Source organism: Rhinolophus sinicus, chromosome 17 (genome assembly GCF_057876585.1).
Source record: "Rhinolophus sinicus isolate RSI-liver-muscle chromosome 17, RSI-T2T, whole genome shotgun sequence".
NCBI classification, from domain to species: domain Eukaryota; kingdom Metazoa; phylum Chordata; class Mammalia; order Chiroptera; family Rhinolophidae; genus Rhinolophus; species Rhinolophus sinicus.
Genome location: NC_142517.1, coordinates 49357027 through 49377826, shown reverse-complemented (window position 1 = coordinate 49377826; position 20800 = coordinate 49357027). Strand labels below are relative to the sequence as shown.

The 20800-nt window shown below is 40.9% G+C and overlaps 1 protein-coding gene across 2 annotated transcripts in view; it reads left to right on the top strand.

The window, feature by feature from the left end:
* Window positions 1-20800, top strand: part of IGF2BP2 (insulin like growth factor 2 mRNA binding protein 2) — a 141983-nt gene that overhangs the window by 114074 nt on the left and 7109 nt on the right. The window contains exons 8-12 of one of the 2 annotated variants that reach the window (XM_019735887.3): window positions 5359-5481; window positions 5840-5975; window positions 8542-8670; window positions 17599-17667; window positions 18552-18668. In XM_019735887.3, coding sequence (XP_019591446.2) covers window positions 5359-5481; window positions 5840-5975; window positions 8542-8670; window positions 17599-17667; window positions 18552-18668 — 574 coding nt within the window. The remainder of the gene's footprint in view (window positions 1-5358; window positions 5482-5839; window positions 5976-8541; window positions 8671-17598; window positions 17668-18551; window positions 18669-20800) is intronic. The other variant, XM_019735888.3, reaches the window with a different exon arrangement.

Genomic DNA, 20800 nt, shown 5'->3' with positions numbered 1-20800 from the left:
GTGCAAATATCTCTTTGAGACCCTGCTTCTGATTTTTTTGGATATATAACAAGGGAGGTTGCTGGATCATATGGCAGTTGTATTTTCAATTTTTTGAGGAGCCTCCGTACTGTTACCCATAGCAGTTGCATCATTTTACAGTCCTACCAACAGTGCACAGGGGTTCCAATTTCTCCACATACTCACCAACACTTATTATTTTCTGTTGTGTTGATCGTAGCCAGACTAATGGGTATGAAGTAATCGTTGGTATTAACAGTGTCTCATTGTGGTTTGTATTTGCATTTCTCTGATGATTAGTGATGTTGAGCATCTTTTTTATGCTTGTTGGCATTTGTACATCACCTTTGGAGAAATGTCTATTCAAGTCCTTTGCACATTTTTTAAACAGGTTATTTGATTTTTTTGTTGTCGAGTTGTCAGAGTTATTTATATGAGTATATTCACTGTTGATTGTGTCCTTTGATGTACAAGTTTGTTGATTTTTGCTTTCGTTGTCTGTGCTTTGGTGTCACATGCAAGATACCCTTGCAAAGTCCAATGTCATGAAACTTTTCCCGTGTTTTCTTCTAGTTTTAGTTTTACATTACATTATAGTTTTAAGTTTTACATTTAAGTTTTTAATCCATTTTGTGTTAATTTTTGTATATGGAGCAAGATAAGGGTCTAGCATATGGGTATCCAGTTTTCCCAGCACTATTTGTTGAAGCGATTGTCCTTTCCCAGTTGTGTAGCATTGGCACTCTTGTCAAAGATTATATGACCATATACGAGTATGTGAGAGTTTATTTCTGAGACCTCTATTCTGTTCCATTGGTTTATTCATCTGTCTCAATGCCAGTACCACACTGTTTTGATTACTGTAGCTTTGTTTTGAAATATATGTTTTGAAATCAGGAAATGTGAGTCCTCCAACTTTGTTCTTTTTCAAAATTATTTTAACTACTCAGGGTCCCTTGCGATTCTATACACATTTTAGAATGAATTTTTCTATTTCTGCAAAAATTGCCATTGGGATTTTGATGGGGATTGCATTGCATCCATAGATCACTTTGGGTAGTATGGACATCTAAACAATATTAAGTCTTCCAGCTTATGAATGTAGGATATCTTTTCATTGATTTCTTTTTTTTTTTTTTTTTTAATTTCAAGATTTTATTGGGGAAGGGGAACAGGACTTTATTGGGGAACAGTGTGTACTTCCAGGACTTTTATCCAAGTCAAGTTGTTGTCCTTTCAGTCTTAGTTGTGGAGGGCACAGCTCAGCTCCAGGTCCAGTTGCCGTTTTCTAGTTGCAGGGGGCGCAGCCCACCATGCCTTGCGGGACTCGAGAAATTGAACTGGCAGCCTTGTGGTTGAGAGCCCACTGGCCCATGTGGGAATCGAACCGTCAGCCTTCGGAGTTAGGAGCATGGAGCTCTATCTAACCACCTGAGCCACCGGGCCGGCCTTTTTATTGATTTCTGTTGTCTTTAATTTCTTTCAGCAGTGTTTTGTAGGTTTCAGTGTACACGTTTTTTACTTCTTTGATTAGGTTATTCCTAAATATTCTTTACAATGCTGTTATAAATGGAATTATTTGTTTAATTTTCTTTCTGGATTGTTCATTTTTAGTGTATAGAAACAACTGGTTTTTGCGTGTTCACTGTATATCCCATGCTGGTGCTGAATTAGTTTATGCTGACAATATTTGTGTGGAATCTTTAGGTGTTTTTACATATAAGATTATGTCACCTGTGAATAGAGATAATTTTACTTCTTCCTTTCCAATTTAGACGCCTCTTATATCTTTTCCTTCATTAATTGCTCTGGCTAGGACTTCCACTACTATGTTGAATAGAAGTGGTGAGAGCAGGCATCCTTGTCTTGTTCCTGATGTTAGAGGGAAAAGCTTTCAGTCTTTCACCATTAAATATGATGTTCACTGTGGGCTTTCCACAAATGGCATTTATTATGTTAAGGTAGTTTCCTTCTATTCCTAGGTTGTTGAGAGTGTTTATCATGAAAAGGTGTTAAATTTTGTCAAATGCTTTTTCTCTGTCTGTTGAGACAATCATGTGGGTTTTGTCCCTCTTTTTGTTAATGTGGTATCTTGCATTGATTGATTTTCATATGTTGAACCATCCTTGAATTCCAGGAATACATCCCACTGGGTCATAATATATATATATATATATATATATATATATATATATATATATATATATATATATATATATAATTTATATTTTAATGTGCTTTCAACTTCAGTTTGCTAGTATTTTATTGAGGATTTTTGCATCAGTATTCGCATCAGGGATGTTGGTTAGTAGTTTTTTTGTTTCTTTTTTTCTTGAGGTGTCTTTGTGTGGGTTTGGTATTAGAGTAAAGCTAGCCTCACAGAGTGAGCTTGGAGGTGTTTGCTCCCTTTAGCTTTTTGGAAGAGTTGGAGAAGGATTGGTGTAATTCTTCTTCAAATGTTTGGTAGGATTCTTCAGGGAAAATATCTGGTCCTGGGCTTTTCTTTGTTGGGAGGTTTTTGATTCCTTACTCAATCTCTTTACTTGTGGTTGGTCTGTTCAGATTTTCTATTCATGTTTCAATCTTGGTAGCTTTTGTGTTTCTAGGAATTTGTACATTTCTTCTAGGTTATTCAATTTGTTGGTGTATAACTGTTTATAGTATCTCTTATAATCATTTTTATTTATGTGGTATAAGTTGTAATGTCCCCTCTTTCATTTCTGATTTTATATATTTGCATATTCTCCCTTTTTTTCTTAGTCTAGCTAAGAGTTGTCAATTGTGCTGATCTTTAAAAAAACCAACTCTTAGTTTCATTGATTTTTTTTCCCTCATTTGTTTTTCTATTCTCTGTTTTACTTGTATCTGCGCTAATCTTTATTATTTATTTCCTTTTGCTAGCTTTGGGTTTAGTTTATTCTTTTTCTGATTTCTTCAGGTGTAAAGTTGTTGACTTGAGATTTTCCGTTTTGTTTCTTTAATCCATTCAGCCAAACTATGCCTTTTGATTGGGGAGTTTAGTCCTTTAACATTTAAAGTAAATACTAATAGGGAAGGACTTACAATTGCCATTTTGTTCATTTGTTTTCTATATGTCTTGTTGCTTTATTTTCTCTTCTTTCCTCTCTTACTGCCTTCCTTTGTGAAGTTTTGGGTTTTTTAGTGATATGCTTTGGTTCCCTTTCATTTCATTTTGTGTATAGTCTGTGGATTTTTTTTGTGGTTACCATTGCAATTACATAAACATCTTAAAATTATAGCATTCTATTTTAAACTGATAACAACTTGACTTCAATTGCATTCAAAACTATTCCTTTACAACTCCACCCTCCACTTTATTATGATGTCACAAGTTATTCTTTATGTATTGTATGCCCATTAGTATAGATTTATCATTATTGTTTTTGTCATTTAAATTTTGCATCAAAGTTACTATAGTGTAGGTCATTGTATTTGTGTATTTACTTTTATTACAGAGTCTTATTTTCATATGGCTTTGTGTTGCTGTCTACTGTCCTTTCATTTCAAGTTAAAGGATTTGCTTTAGCATTTCTTGTAGAGCAGATCTAATAATAATGAACTCCCTCAGCTTTTGTTTATCTGGAAAGTCTTATTTCTCCTTCATTTTCAAAGGACAGTTTTACCAGATACAGTATTCCTGGTTGACAGTTTTTTCTTTCAGCAGTTTGAATATATGATCCCACTCCCTTCTGGCCTGCAAATTTCTGCTGAGAAATCCACCGATAATCTTATGGAAACTCCTGGGTATGTTACTAATCACTTTTCTCTTGCTGCTTTCAAGATTCTCCTTTGCCTTTGACTTTAGACACTTTGGGTTATAATGTGTCTCAGTGCGGTTCTCTTTGATTTATCCTAGTTGGAGGTTTTTGAGCTTCTTGAATCTGTATGTCCATTTCTTTCCTCAGATTTGGAGAGTTATCCATAATTATTTCTTTAAATAAGCTCTCTGCCCTTTCTCTCTTCTCTTTATGGAGTCCCATAATATGTATATTGATCTACTCGATAGTGTCCTATAAATCCCTTAGCCTCTCTTTACTTTTTGTCATTCATTTTCCTCCTCTGACTTGATGATTTCAAATGACTAGTCTTCAGGCTTGCTGATTCTTTCTTCTGCCTGTTCATGTCTGTTGTTAAACCTTTTAAATGAATTTTTTTCAGTTCAGTTATTGTATTTTCAGTTTTATTGTTTCTGTTAGGTTGTTTTTTATAGTTTATGCTTCTTTATTGATATTCTCATTTTGTTCATGCATCATTTTTGTGATTTTGTTTAGTTGCCTGTGTTCTCTTTTAGGTCATTGAGTATCTTTATGACAATTATTTTAAATTCTTTGCTTACAGATCTACATTTCTTTAAGGTCAGTTCTTGGAGCTTTAGTTTTTTCTCTTGATTAGTCAATGTTTCCCTGTTTCTTTGTATGGCTTGTGGTTTTGTTTTGTTTTGTTTTTGCTTGGGTTTGAAAAAACAACCACCTTTCACAGTTAGTTTTTACATACTAGCTTCATTCAAGAGAAGACCTTTATTAATAGCCTGGTTGGAGGTTCTAAACCTCTTAAACTTTTTTGATCACTTTCCCTGGCTTCTGACTGTGGAACTGCCGCTATAATATACTGTTTACCTCTGTTTTCAGCAGCTTCCAACTTCTGCTGCCAGTCTCATGAGCACTCTAAGTCAGGCAAGACAGAAACCAATTCCTCAGGTATCCCCCAGACAAGCTAGAATGTTGGACTCATGGTCAAGTCTTTTGTTTGTTTTAGAGGGCAGAGCCCTGGTATGGAGGATTGCTTCTTAGCTGCCCCTTGCTGTGTTGTGTAGGTGAAGGAGCATGAACAGGCACTCCAAATATTACAATTTTTCTTCCCCTTTTGCTGGAATCTTTTCTTGGTTTTATAATAGCCTGGGTGCTGTAGCTTCTCAGCTGATCTTTAGAGTTCTGACAGTTATTCTGACCAGTCTCTTGTTGTTAACTCGGAGTCTCTGTGGGGGTAGGAGGGCCTGAAGCTTTCTAGTTTGCCATCTGACTAATGTCATTATCCCTTGTGCTTTTTCAAGAGCAAGGAAAACCTTCCTAAAGTCACCCAACAGACTTCTCCTTATACCTCATTGACCAGATCTGCCTCATGGACTTACTTCCAACCAGTCACAACAAGGGAGTATAATTCTCATGGTTTGGCTTATGTTAATGAGAATTCAGATACTGGGGTTAGTGAGGGACTTAGCTTCTAACTTGATACCTGAACAAAACGGCTTCTATTTGTAAGAGAAAAATAGGATAATAGCTCTTGGGAGGCAACCACTGTGTCCACCTGAAATGTTAAATTGTTGATTGTCTCTTTTAGAGCTGAAGAGATTCCTCTGAAAATCTTGGCCCACAATGGCTTGGTTGGAAGACTTATTGGAAAAGAAGGCAGAAATTTGAAGAAAATTGAACACGAGACAGGGACCAAGATAACGATCTCATCGTAAGCCACTCATTCAGATTAATTGTGCCCAATAATGGAGAATTTGAGCATTTTGATATGTCCAATTCATTCATCTGGTTTTCCCTAAAATGGGGATACAATCACAAGTGATATAATTGTCTCCACAACCATCAAAACAAATACATAAATAGTTACCAGTGAAACATTTTTTTACTACAGATATGATCTAAGTCACTACAAAGATTTGAGTTAAGGTGGCAGGTATGCTGTACCACAGTGTGTGGTAAGGAAATCCAGTCTTCTCCCTGCCTCCTCCACCAAGACTTGTTTGTGACCCTCTGGGATTTATTTTTCCTTTTGGAAAAAAGGAAATTTCTCTCTTTTTCCCGGTGGCCAGCTTGCAGGATTTGAGCATATACAACCCTGAAAGAACCATCACTGTGAAGGGCACCGTGGAGGCCTGTGCCCATGCCGAGATAGAAATTATGAAGAAGCTACGTGAGGCCTTTGAAAACGATATGCTGGCTGTTAATGTAAGTGCCTAATGCTTTCTTCTGCTGGTTTTCACATGTGTTTTCAGGCAGGACCCAAGCCTCTCTCAGAATAATTACCGTTCAGATAGTGAAGAAGCACCTTAGAATAGGTATGCAGTGTTCTTCCTGCCTTCTTGGGGCAAGCACATTAAAATAATCAAGAGACAACTAGTAAATTATGATGAATGCAGTGGACAAAATAATGTGAAACCATTAAAATCATAACTTTGAAGATTTTAAAATGATAGATTGCCTATGATATGTTAATTAAGAAAAGAATATATGAAGGCATATGTAAGTAGGGTTACAGTTATGTAAAATAATACGGACCAAAATGACTAGAGGGCTACATATAAAAATAAAAATAATGGTATGTTAGAAAAATGGGACTCTATTTTTCACTTTCCAATTTTAAAAATGCATACTTTAAAATTAACTTCTGATTTTCATTTCTTGCTTACTGATCTGCTGTTTTAGATTGCCCAGTAAATAATGTCAATCACCTCAGCTCTAACACTTCTAGCAGAGTGATTTAGGTTTACCTTTCTTGTTATTGCTTCCTAGTCCCCATTTCTTTTTTTTTTTTAAACCATTTATTTATTTATTTATTTATTTATTTATTTATTTTAATTAAATTTATTGGGGTGACATTTGTTAGTAAAATTACATAGATTTCAGGTGTACAATTCTGTATTACATCATCTATAAATCCCATTGTGTGTTCATCACCCAGAGTCAGTTCTCCTTCCAGTCCCCATTTCATAATGGGGAGGAGACAGCAGTCTGGCATCAGAAATTTTAAAAACATTTGTCCATTGGCATAGCCCAAAGCTCAGCAGTCAATTTTTGTATTTTCCATGATATTTTTATATATTTTATAACATATACAAAAGAGTAAAGGGTACTGTGATAAGCCCGCATATTCCTATAATCCAGTTTCAACAGTTATCAACTCATGGCCTGTTTTGTTTCTTCTGAACCTTCACCCACCTCCCCACCTCTCTTGAATGACCTTGAAGCAAATCCCAGACCTGGTAACTAACATTTCATAGAGAAATAAATGCTGACAAAGAGCTCATGTAAGTTAAATGCAGACCCCTCATGGCAGCACTTTCCACAGTACCCTCTTAGGTCAGTATTCTCTCTCACACCTTAGCAGCTCACATCATATGATAATTAGGAGACATGATGGGAAGATTCCAGTGTGACCTCTCCCCGTTTGTGTATATATTTGTCTGTGGAAGTATCACCCAATGATCTAATTGTGTGTGTGTGTGTGTGTGTGTGTGTGTGTGTGTGTGTGTGTGTGTCCGTCCTCTTGAAATCTTAGGATAAACATCTCTTTCTACGAACACACAGAAAAGCTACAATAGGGTCTGGGTGCTCCAAATATTTTCACCTGAGCATATCACTTAGCTTCATTCATATCTGTACCTAAGTCATGCATTGACAGATGAATAACAAAACTATTAGATCTTATGTATCAAATGGGGTGAAAGGCTAAGGATCCCAACTCTGCTGTTCCAGACAGTCTAAACAAAGGAGAGTTTGCTAGGTGACCCTAGCCACAGATGAGAAAATAGAAAATGTTAGAGAACTGTTTAGTGTTTGGAGAAGGGCAAGTTGGATACAGGCCAGGGTGAGTGACTACATCTCTCTGCCTTTGAAGGGCTGTGTAGTTAAAACTTGACTGTAATCTATATGAGTCTCCCGATGTTTAAATGTGAAATAAACAAGTGAGATGATCACGAACCTGGAAACTAAGTGGTGAAAAAGCCAAAGTTGTGAACCATGCTGAATCTGGATAATGGAGTTTATGTATGTGGTGTCCTAGCGAAGGCTCTGATCTTGCCCTGGATAGAGTTAAAACAAAACAAAAAACATTCATCCAATGTGTTTGAAACATTAGCCATTCAACAAATACTTATTGAGTACTTACTATGTACCAGGCACTGAGCACACGACACTAAGTAAGACAGTCTCTGTCCACGAGGTCTGAAAGGGGACGCAGTAAGTACACAGGTCATCCATATACCATTCGATGAGTGCTGTTTTAAGGAAACCTAGGAATGTTAGGAGTGCAAAGAAAGGGCATTTGAGCAGTGACCTTTGGGGTAAGAGAAGGCTTCCTGGATGAGGGGACACCCAAGCTCTGGTGAAACCCACATGAGGAGTAGCCAGGACTTAGCCAGGTGAGGAGGGAGAGAAGCACATTCCTTTCAAGCTGAACAAAGTGTGCAGGGGCCTAGAGGTGAGAGGGGAGCAGGACTGGGCAGGGTGGAGATCAGGACTTAGCAGAAGAGAGGCCATCCCCAGTAAGAGCCTCGTTTGCTGTGTTAAGATGTATAGATACTCCCAAGGGTGGCAGCAAGCTCTGAAGCAATTCCATGGTCAGGTTAAGATTCGGAGAGCCCATCCTGGCACCAGGGTGGAGAAGAGGTCCACAGGGCCAGGGCAGAGCTCATTAGGAGACACTGGTGCCATCCAGACAAGAGATGCAGGTTGACCCAGGCAAACGGGGGCTCTCTGGTCTCCTCCCCTCATCTTTTTCTCCATTTCTCCCCAGCAACAAGCCAATCTGATCCCGGGGTTGAACCTCAGCGCACTTGGCATCTTTTCAACGGGACTGTCCATGCTGCCTCCTCCAGCAGGGCCCCGAGGAGCTCCCCCCGGTCCCCCCTACCACCCTTTCGCTGTAAGTAGCTCAGCATTCAGGGGTTTGCTCATGTTCTGGGCACCTCCGGGCAGTGGCATGAGTCTGCTGTGTAAAATCTGAACTGTCATTTGGAGAGGCCGTGCTCGTAAGTGACTGTAGGAGGAATCCTACCTTTCTTAGGACTTCTTCCTAATGGACAGATTAATATTACTCAACTGTGCTCCAAACGTGTGCTCTTAATATTAATAGCATGTGTCATATCTAGGAAAGAAAAACTACTAGCAAAATCACAAACTAGAAGCCTATTAATTGTAAAGGATTTGTTATCTCAAATAAGAACTTTCATGACTGTTGTTCATTTATTAAAATATTAGGGTACCTGGATGACTCTTGGAGATACATTTCCCACCTATTGTTGATATTTTGTTAATAGGCAGTTTTTAAAGGAAAATAATACACAGTGTTTGTTTTGAAATTTTTAGCACAATGCCTGGCATTTAGTAGGTTCTCAATAAGTATTTATGGTTTGAATCATAGTTAATAACAGAAAAAGAAATGTGAGTTTTACGAGTTTTCTACTTGTTGCTACCATTCGCAAGCATCATTCAGGATCAGTACATTACCAACCTGGGGTTCAGGATACGTGACACCTTTTTTTTTTTTTCTTTCATTCCTAATTCTTCTCCCCACATACAGCTTATTTTTAAAGCAAATGTGCTTATCCAAGTGTTTATGCTGTTTAAATGGGAAGAATCAGGTTGGTGAACGTTACCTTAGCAGCTCCTTTCTTTTGATGTAGGCGTCTGGTGTAGGCATTCCAGGGTGAGAATTCCTAGGATTCTTTGGGTTGTCTGTCGAGAGACAGGATGAACCCACTCTGCTGTTCTGCCAACAAAATGCACACATGAATTGGCACCCACGTCCTTAGCCACAAGAACATACACATCGTGTAGTCGTGTTTATATACTGATCTTCTGAGTCATTTCTAAATCTTCATACCATTTCTTTAGAGTGATATCCATTTTCTTGTCAACTAGAGGCTAGGGCCCAGTATTGAGCTGTGTGTGTGTGTGTGTGTGTGTGTGTGTGTGTGTGTGTGTGTGTGTGTGTGTAGCTGCTGATGTGGCAGCTATTACAATCATGTGGCTGCTCAACAGAGTGAGAACAGCTACGAGAGATACACATCCCCATATCTTTGCTGTGAGATTTGAGAATGACCAAGCTTGCTACAATTCAACGGCATTGAGACACATCTCCTTTCTTAGGAGAAAAACTGTATACACTGCCTACAGAAGATTACCTAAAGCCAGGCCAGCCTTTCAGCCTAAGTAATATGAATGGTGGTGGAAAGGTATAATAACACAGACCACTTCTAAAATTGACAATCTAAAACGGGGGTCAGCAAACTACAGTCCATGGGCCAAATCTAGCCACTTATTTTGTGAATAAAATTTTATTGGAATACAGCCATGACCGTTTGTTTCCATTTTGTCTGTTTGCTTTCCTGCTGTGTTGGCAGAGTTGAGTAGATGCGTTGGAAACCCTGTGACCTGCAAAGCCGAAAGTCTGTCTGTGGCCCTTTACAGAAAAAGATTGCAAACCTCTGAACTAAAACAAGAGGACAAATTTTTGTGATTGTGGAATATTTTCTAAAATTGAAAATAGGTTTTGCTAGTTAGAAAGCTTCTTTTAAAGTCGAAACAGTCGAATAACCAGGACAGATCCCCAAAGCCACACCTGCGGTCTGCACTGCAGGCTTGTAGGCTTCCCTGGTGTGCCCAGACCCTGTGAGAAGGACAGGGTAGCGTGGGGTGCTGGCCACACTTTAAATACTTAGGAAATATTTTCCTGTCACACAGGCATTCAGATATCCAGGAGCTAGGGGTTTGGGGTTTTTGTTTCTTTTGTTTTGGGGTTTTTGTTTGTTTATTTGTTTTTGCTTTTATACATCACAAAACAATAGTGCTTTTTCTCTTGGCATTAAAAGGTCAGAAAGTCAGTGTACCTCCTAATAGCTGGCTCACACATGTATGGGTAGGTCTCTAACCTCTGAAATTTGTAATGTATATGTATATATATGAAAACTATCATTTTGTATTATGTTCTGATTATAAAAGTAATACGTGCATAGTATTTAGAAGCAAATAATACAGAAAAGTAGAAAGTGCAAATTTTTTCTTAATCTAGAAATAACTGGTGTTTTCAGATATGTGCGTGTGTGTATATATACAATTTACATATGTATAGTATTAAATATGTTATATATATTAAATATATTCCATATTCCAAATTTTTACTCTGTAATAGAAGTCCTTATATATACATCTTGGCTGTTTTATTCAGTTATTTCGTCAGGATAAATTTCTCAAAATAGAATTGCTGAGCCAAAGAATGTATACATTTTATATGTAATGTATAATTATAAAATACATAAATGTTGATACGTAATATATAAATTTTGATAAATGAAGGATGTGATACTTTTCCTTCCCACAAAGAGTGTGTGACAGAAGGATTATTTCTCTCATATTCTCACTATCAGTGTAATTATTCAGATGATAATAACACAATCTGCTACTTTAACATACACATTTCTTTTGTTATTATTAGACACAACACTTAGGAGTTTCTTAGCCATATTTTTCTCCTCTCTCATGAGCTGGATTTCTGTATCCTTTGCCCATCAGTCTGTTGAGAGGCAATGTGGGTTCTGAAGCCAGACTACCTGCATTTAAATCTCTGCACTATCAATTGCTAGTTTTAACCTTGGACAAGCGACTTAACCTCTTTGCATCTTGATGTCCCTGTCCGTAAGATGGGGGTATCAATAGTATACATATTGTGGGGTTGTTCTAAGGATTATTAAATAAGTTAAAGCCTGCACGTAGGAATTGCTATGTAAATCTTAGCTACTATTGTCATCATTATTTTTCATCTTTTTCTTAATGATTTGTAACAGCTGATTATATATTAAGGCTGTTAGCCATTTGTTGTGTTGTAAATGTTTTCAACCAGCTTGTCATTTCTCTTTGCTCAATTTGTGGTGTCTTCTGCCATAATAATTTAAAAGATATATTTTGGACAAACTGTTGTATAAAGTAAAATGTAAATGTTTTCCTTCAGCCTTCGTTCTCTTATCCAAATTTTACCCAACAACCACTCTCCAGAAGTATAGCACTGTTATGTTTACACATTTTTAAAATGTCTTCTCAGTATATATATAATCCTATTATTCAGAAATACAAATGAAATCACACCGTACTCAGTGAATTACAAGTTGTGTTTTGTTTTTTTACTTATTTTGGGCATCTTTCCATAGCTAGACCTAATTCTCTTTAATAGCTGCATAATATTCCATTGTATGAATTTACTATAATTTTTCTAACCAGCACCCTATTATTAGACATTTGGGTTGTTTCCAGGTTTTCTCTACTACAAATAGTGTGAAATGAATATCCTTATACCTACTCATAAATCTTTTCACAAGTGTGTGCGTGTATCTGAAAGTAAATTCTGTAAGATTAGAATTACTATATCAAAGAGCATATGCAATTTAAATTTTCACAGATTTCCCTTCACCAGAATTCATGCAGCAATTTTAAGAATTAAGATAGTTAAATAAGTGACTTTTTTTTTTTATGGATTTCTTGCCTTTGACGTCATGCTAAGGAAGAAGGCTTCTCACACCCAGAACTGTAAAAATATTCTCCGATGTTTTCTAATAGTAATTTTCAGTTGCTAGGTTTTGGGGATTCTTTATATCTGTAATTCATAGGGAATTTATTTTGACTTACACTTGAGATAAGTATCTGACTTGTTTTTTCTTTTTCTAAGTGGATAGCCGGTTTTCCTCAAATCACTCAATTTGAAATGTCAGCTTTGTCATACACTGAGTTCCCACTTAGTCATTCCTGGACTGTATTCCATTCCATTCATCTTTTTGTCTACACTGCAATTACTAGTTTTATATTCTCTTTGACGATTTTAACAGCAGGGTTATTTTTCTCAAAGAATGAATTGGAAAGATGACTTTTACTATGCTTGGGAAAATTAAGTCACATGTAGGAATTTTCTGTTCCTTGAAGATTTGGTAAGACTTATCTGAAACATCTGGGTCTAGCACTTGTTTGGAAAAGGATCATATTTATAAGCTTTTGATTTTCTTACAAGTTTTTGACTTGGTTTTTGTTGATTTATATTTTCCTATAAAAGTATTCATTTCATCTCTTTTTATACAGAGGGAGCCAAAAAATGTATACACATTTTAAGAAAGGAAAAAACTGTATTAAAATTGTAATACAATGAATGACACTAACATTTATTTGATTAATGCCACTTTTTGAGCAAACGTCATACTACACATTGCTATCGTAATTCAATTCAACTTCAAAAAGTAATACATAGATAACATCTCTTAAAACATGTATATATTTTTTTGGCACCCTCTGTATGTATTGGCATAATGTTGTATAGAGCAGACTGTTGCCTTTTAAATTTCTATTAAACTTGTGGTTATAGCTCTCTTTTAATTCCTAACATTGTATATTTGTGTTTTCTCTCTTTTTTTTCTTAATCAGATTTGCTAGGGCTTTTTCTATTTAAAAAATATTTACATGGTTAAGGATTTCTTTTTTATTATCTTGTAATTGTGTCCTGTACTTTGTAGGCAGAGAATGTTATTGGAACATTCTGGGTTTTGTGGCCTTGCTCACACGTAATCAGTTTTTGAAAATCATGGGCATTTGGAAGGAGGCACCTTTCCTGATGGGCTCAAAGTTGTATTTACATCTATAAAATCAAATCTAATTGGTGGCTCATATCCTCTATACAATTTTTTAAAAATCTGTATGACATTAAATTTCGAGAGCCATTTACTGTTCTCCCACTATGATTATGGTTTTGTCAAATTCTTTATTTCTAACAGATTTTGTTTAATGAGTTTTGGTCATATTACTCTAGAAATAATCTGGAATTTTAGTCCAAATTATAAAGATTTCTTTCTTAATGAACACTCGATCTCATAATCCATAGTTATTTAAAATGAACTAAACATTTACTGGTTTCTTTGCTCACTGCAGACAGTTTCTTGTGTTCCATATCCTCTCTTTTTTGTTATTTTCTTTTGTTGTTTGTTTGTCTGGAGTACTTATGCAAATAACTTTTTTCAGGAATAATATATAAGTGGTATAATTTCGAAATCTTTCCGTATCTGGAAAGGCCTTTCTTTCCTGCTCACACATGAATGAAAGTTCCACTAGGTATCTAGAAATCTTAGGGTCATGGTTCCTTCAGAGCTCTGAAAACATTACTTCTAGCATTTCATTGTTGAGGTAGGTGTGCTGCCAGCCTGATTCTTTCCTTTGTAGGTAACTTTTCCTTCTGTCTGTAAGATTTTTGCCTTGTGTAGTATTTTTGCCTTCACCTTTGGGATTCCACAGTCTGAATCTGAGTCCTTTGATCAAGTTTTTCTTTGGCTCAGGATAATCTTTTGCTTCTGTAATTAATTTTATTATTCCTTCTCTTCCCTCCGCTTCATTTTTTTCTTCTCGTGTTCCCACGTGATGGAGAGTGGATCTTCTCACTCTACTGTACATTTCTCTCTAATTCCCTCTATTTGTTTTGCATGGGTTAATCTAATGCACGAATTGGCTTTCAAGAGTGTCTGTTCTGCTGTTTATACGGTTTCTGTTGAGTTTTTACTTCACTACCCATGTTTTTAATTTCCAAAATCGAGCTAGCTCTCTAACTGGGCTTTTCTCATAGCGGTCTCCTCATGTGTTAAAGCACTGTCCTCTTGAATCTCACTAAGAAATCAAGTAGACTTCTTAAAAAAGCTCCCCCTCTTTTCCCGAATCAATTCACTAGGGTTATTTACTTGCCTTGCTCTCCTAATTCATGCTGCCAGCTGAGGGCAGTGTTGAGTGCAGTGGTTAAGGTCTCATACTGCAGAGTGAGACAGATCTGTGCTCAAATCTTGCCTCTACCTCTTGCTACCGGTCGCTTACCAGTTTCTGGTCCCCATGAGCTCTGGAGGTTGTCCTAGGAGAGCACGCACAGGCGGATAAGCAGGGCTGCGAGGGGGTCTTTTGACACCCTGGGGTAGAAGGGTGCACCTTCTGTGTCTCGGAAAGCCCTGCCCATGACAGTGACCCCGCTGGCTCGGTCTGCTGCCCTCCCCCAGACCCATGTCCATATCCATATCCCTGGTTCCTTAGGTGAGCACACACGCCCTCTTTGCAACGTGGCATCACTCTGTCAACATACTAAAGCTATTTAAATATTTGAATATAATTTATATGCCTGACTTTCGCCCTCTACACTACCCCTTTCCCACCCCTCACTCTTCCCACCCCCTGGTTTCTTCATGCTATAAAAGGTCACCTAAATTGTGCATCAAATGATCATATATAACAGCTTGGAGCTAAGGACCCTACAGTTCTTCCTATAGGAAAAGCAGACCAACTGTTTATACTTCCCTTTTTAATTTCTACAAGTGCATTTGATATATACTCCTCTACTTACCTGCAAGCTCAGTCAAGCATAGAGGAAAAGTAGACACCAATTTCTCTCAAACTCAGGATAATAATGACCAGCCCCCTCCCCCCCCCCGTTGGCAGGGGATGGGGCATACCTGGCAAAGGCACCTTCATCATAATATTTTCTCTCCCCCTCCCCAATGTAATAAAGTAGCTTCTCCCTCATAAAATAGCTGGGGACCCTCAAACTGAGACAGCCCAGCTGCCACATTGGGGTCGGGATTCCACACTGACCCTCCCCTTTCCTGGGGCCTTGGTTTGTCAGATGGCTACAACCAGCTTTCCCATTACAGAGAACATTTATTCAAGTCATCAGTAGGTTACTTTTCTGCTCATCGGGACTAAGCTCTGAAAGCCGTCTTCCATGTGAAGGTGTAGACTCCACATAAGCTTGAGGGGATGGGAAGCAGAAAGTAGGCTCTGGTGAGCCACACATTTCATTATAACTAAGTACTCATGTAATATTAATTCAGCCATGCAAAGCCCGATGGTAGATTCTTCCATTCCTGTGACCTCATTAAATGCCACACAACATCCTTAGGAGGCATCCGTTGTACTTAGGGTCAAACTAAGGCCCACAGGGTCCTGCATGATCTTGCACTGCTGCCTCTCCTTCATATGCTGCTGTACTGTCTTACTTGCTTTCCTGATATGGGCTTCCTTTCTGTTTTCCAAACGAGCCAACTCCTTCCAAGCTCTGGATCTCTAAACACCCTGCTTAGAATGCCACCTCCCTGGTGCCTTGCACGGGGTTCCATTTCCTCATGGGTCCCAACCCCGAGATGACCTCCTCCAAGAGTCTTTGGACCACTCCGGCTAAGGTTGCCATCCCAACCCCCATCTCTGCAGCTCCTCTTCCTCACATCGTCCTGTTCAATTCTTTTACAGTATTTGTCTGCCTCCTCAGTAGACTGAATGTGAGATGCATGGTGACCATGACCTTTACTGTCCTAATAGCTGTGTCCCCAGCACCTAGAACAATGCTTCAGACATAGTAGATGCTCAAATATCTTTTGCGTGAATGAATGAATCCTCCCAGTATTATAAGATCTAGACATTATTTTAATCCATTTGTGGATTAGGTTCAGAGAGGCTAAATAAATTATTCCAACTTGTATAGAGCTAGTGATTCAGACTCAGGTTTTCTGAGTCTTCCAACTGCAAAAACCAACTTACGTACACAAAGGCAAATGGCAGCGCCTCGGGTAGAAACGAGCTCCTGTTGCAGGGTTCAGGGTTCATGCCCCATAATAATTGTCCAGTTGCAGTAACTCATGAATAAAAAGAGGAGTAGGGAATGCATGTGTTCTTTGTACCCCTTTGCAGTGAATTCTGTCCCCCAACTCAAGCAGGAGATCTAAATTTAATATAGTGTGTATGTTGGGCGTGTTTGAAGCCAGAATAGCAGCCACACTGTGGCCTGTGTATTCTTGGCTTCACCTAAGTCTTTGTGAGGAAAAGGCAAATTACAATTCAAAAGAATTATTTCTGCTATGAGGGCTAAATTAGGAAAGGCTGTCTAGGAGAGAGGAGGGCAGAAGCATCCTTTCCCCAAGGTAGAGCTTTGAGCAGAAAACCTGCAGGAATTCAGCCCCCACCCTCCATGGCCCAGGAAAGCCCCCAGCACAGGGACCTGCACAGAGAGGAGTCCGGTGTTGATACTCGTCAAGCAGGAGGCAGGACCAAGTGAGCCAAACCTGTTCGCTTAGCTTCCTTTTTCAAAACTGGAGGTTGCCAGGAGAACGCTGGTGTCGTATCCCCCTCTTGTGGGCATGAAGTGTCACTGCAGCCTCTTTCCAAGTCATGCAAGTCCCCGCAGGTGCATTGGGCACGTAGAGCTCCTTTGGGGACACAGTGTTCACTTATCTCTTCCCCCGAGGCCAGTCTACTTGCCAAGCTCATAAAGGAACAGTTGCATTTCGTCCCTAGTGAGTCATAAAGTGAAGTTGTGATCGGGAGCTCAGAACCCAGCTGGAGATGCAGGAGATGGAGGCCACCAGGAGATTTGTTCAAGGGCCCTCAGATGAAAGCCGTCCCCTGACTCCCAATAGCTCTTGGACATTGTCCTAGCACTCTCTGTTTTAATCCACTGTTCATAATTCCCTGGTACATGGAAGGCACCGGCCCTGCCTGAGGACAGGCTAAGACAGTGTGTGGGTGTGGGTGTGCGTGAGCATGCGTGCACACACTCCCACGGGAAGCTCCTACGAGCCTAAAGCATGGCTCGGCTGGAAATGCTAAACATTCAGCCCAGCCCAGTTCTCCAAGGGCAAATGGAGCAGAGAGCGGAGCTGCAGAGGGACGGGTGGGTAGACGTGACCGTGGGGCCAGGTGGTGCTGCAGAGAGCTGTGTTGCGTGTGGTAAATGCCACCTGGGTTTGCTGAGTGCCCTGAGGGCACCGTCTGACTGACTCTCTCTGTCACGCCGCAGACCCACTCCGGATACTTCTCCAGCTTGTACCCTCCTCATCAGTTCGGCCCGTTCCCGCATCATCACTCCGTAAGTGCCCTTTGGTTCAGCCCCAGCTGCCACTTGCCCTCTCCTGTGGCTGGCACCTCGTCGTCCTTGGCGGACTAGCCAGTGTCACTAACCAGTGAATGTTGGGTACTGTGGTTCCGGGAGTGAGTGACACACCAGGGCATCAGCACACCAGACTTGCCGCGCTCATGTGCATAGAGGTGCTTCCAAGCACTGGTGCTGTCCCGCCCGGCAGTCCTGCTGAAGTTTACAGTCCTCTAGGTGGCAGGAAACTGGTGCCAGGGAGCCATCAGCAGGTCAGATTAGGTGGTGTTGGTGTAAAGAATGGTTTCCAAAGACCTTTGAACAAGGTCTAGTAAATGGGGTCATGTTTCCATAGACCCCTGGAGCAAGGATCCCTGGTGGCCTTGCCCATGTCCTTCTGGGCTGTCACCATGCGACCAGGTCAGGGCAGGCTTCTTAGGAATATGGCACCACTGTAGAGAAAAGGCCGTTTCTGGCTCCAAGGTGGACGAGGCAGCTTTCCATTCCCTCTAACAAAGTGCCTCTGAGCCCTGTGCTCAGGCCGGGTACATTTAATAACTAATGATTTCTTGGATGAAGACACAGGAGAAACACATCACATTTGTATGTGACAGGAAACCTGTCAGTAGACAGTTGCCTGTATCCAAGAAATTTGGAGATGCTGCATTTTGATTGTCGTGCCGTGCTTGCCTGTGTTCAGGTTCATTCTTCAAGCTTCCCACCTGCAGAGCCCCAGGCCACAGAGGAATCCAGGCACCATTTTGGCCATTTGCTTGGTTGTGAGGCCATCCCACCACATGGCTCATAGTAGACGCTCGGTAACTTCCGAAAAGAGCAGCCCCAGTGGGAATGACATCTTCTGTCTTGTCTTGGCCTTCCAGTACCCGGAGCAGGAGATTGTGAACCTCTTCATCCCAACGCAGGCTGTGGGGGCCATCATCGGGAAGAAGGGGGCGCACATTAAACAGCTGGCTAGATTCGCTGGGGCCTCCATCAAGGTAAAGCTGCTCTCAGCAGCCACCTGTACCCCACCCCCTTCCGCCACCACCTCCCACCCCATGTACCTTATTCCTTCTGTCAGTTCTGGGCAACTCCTATGCCATCCAGGGACAGAATCCCACAGGATCTGAAAAATTGGCCTCCAGGACTATTCCCTCCTGCTCTCACATCCTTACCTCTCTTACTCCTTTTTATGTTCAACTAACAACTGAATTAGAAAAAGTATTAATACCAGATAAGCCACCCCAGTCCTCTCTGGGTTACCATTTTCCTCCTCTTCTCAAGGAGATAAAGCAAAGAAAGGCTGAGGAGCTTCCCAAATCTAAGGGAAGGGACTTAAGTGGAATGATGATTCCCACTTAGCAGCTATCAGCGTAGCCTCTGCTTCAAAAACCCTTGAGCTTTGAAAAAGTAGTCTGCATGAAAAACTCTTTGAAAAGCCATGGACGACAAACCATACATAAACAAAAAGCTGGTGGCATAACCTGAGGTGAAGCCCTGGGACTGCACAGAGAGACTCAGGAAGGAAGGAAGGCCCCTTGATTTATGGGAATGGCTGTGAGCACAGCCCTAGCTGCAGTTACATACCCACATCCTGCCTTCGCCAGCACAATGTGAAGACCCGTCAGAGAAACTGAAAGGGAAGGATTATTCAACCCTGGTCCTGCTCCAAGCCCAGCTATCAGCTCTGACTAGCGAGCAGAATGCTGAGCACATCCCGAGCCTCATGAAACACTTTCGGAAACAGTGTTTCCGTTGTTACGTAAAATAATTTGCTACCCATGGAACGGCCTGGAATTCTGAACAAGAAGTCTCATGACTTGGAGAGAAAGAATGCTTACACTTTCTCCCCAGGCAGAGCTGGAATTTCTCCCACAGCAAGCGTGCTGGAGAAACAAAACAAAAACAAAACATTCTGAGTAGTGCACGACGAGGATTGTAGTGAGACCGTAAAAGAATTTTATTTGGTAAATCATTTCCCCTTCCAGGCCTCATTTATCTCACCTGCAGAGTGGGTACACTGGATGAGAGCCCTGAGGTGTGGGGGGGAGTTGTGGAGCACCCGGGGCCTTTGCACCCAACAGGCTTGTTGCAAGTGAGACCCTGGCCCAGGTCATACTGGGTCATACTGGCCTCGCCCCTGTGACACGACAAGTAAGGTGTGGAAGACTGCAGGGCTGGCCCTGCCCCAGGGCCTCTCCCCGCTTTCAGTCCTGTGGTCTGAGATGCCCCGCAGGAGATAGAATGAGGCGATTTCACCTAAAAGGGACTTGAGGGGTCATCTCATCAAACCCTCCCTGTTTTCCTCTAAGGGAGACTGAAAGACGGGTAGAGGCGCGGCCCAGGTGTACAGGTGGCAGGACTGGCTCGCTGGTGTAATTCTGCTCACCTGCAGCTTATTGAGCCCCTGTTGGGACTGAGTGCAGCCATGGCTCTCCATTTACCGTTGCCCAAAAGGAACCAGGGCCCAGAGCCTTTCAGTGGCTTGGCGGAGGCCACAAAGTTAGTGTGTGAGAGCTGAGATTTGACCAAGTTCTATTTCTGGTCCAGTGTTCTCCCAGTGTAACAACCCGAGTACTCTACCAGAATCATTCCCAGCCGGCCTTGAGGAAAACAAGTAGAGAGCAATCCCGTGGGCTTCGCCCCACAGCACCCCCAGAGTCCCTTTCTGTCCCAGCAAGGTTGAGTGGTGGTGTGTCACTTGTCCGGTAACCTCTGTGATGACAAACAGCAGGACTGGACCAGGGGCAGGATGGGCTCTGCAGCCTGGTGGTGTGTATACGTCTGTCATGCGGGCCCTCAGCCTGCGGCTTCCCTGGCCCCTGCCTCTCTCTGCAGAGCAGTGAAGAAGAGACAGCACCAGGGAAGCCAAATATATGCGAGAGACATTTCCTACTTTACAAAATCAACCTGGCTTTTGCTAGATTCCTTGGATTCTGACAGGTTTCTAAAGCATGAGTCTCTGAAGCGAGATAATCTCCAGAGAACCCCTGCTCTTGCTTTGTCACCTTTCAGGGGCCACAAGCAGGGGTATGGGCATGATGCCACCAAGGAAGGGCGAGAGCTGTACACTAATATGTGGGAGCAGAGCCCTGGAAGGTGGGCGGAGCTGAGGTTCGGGATGGTGCAT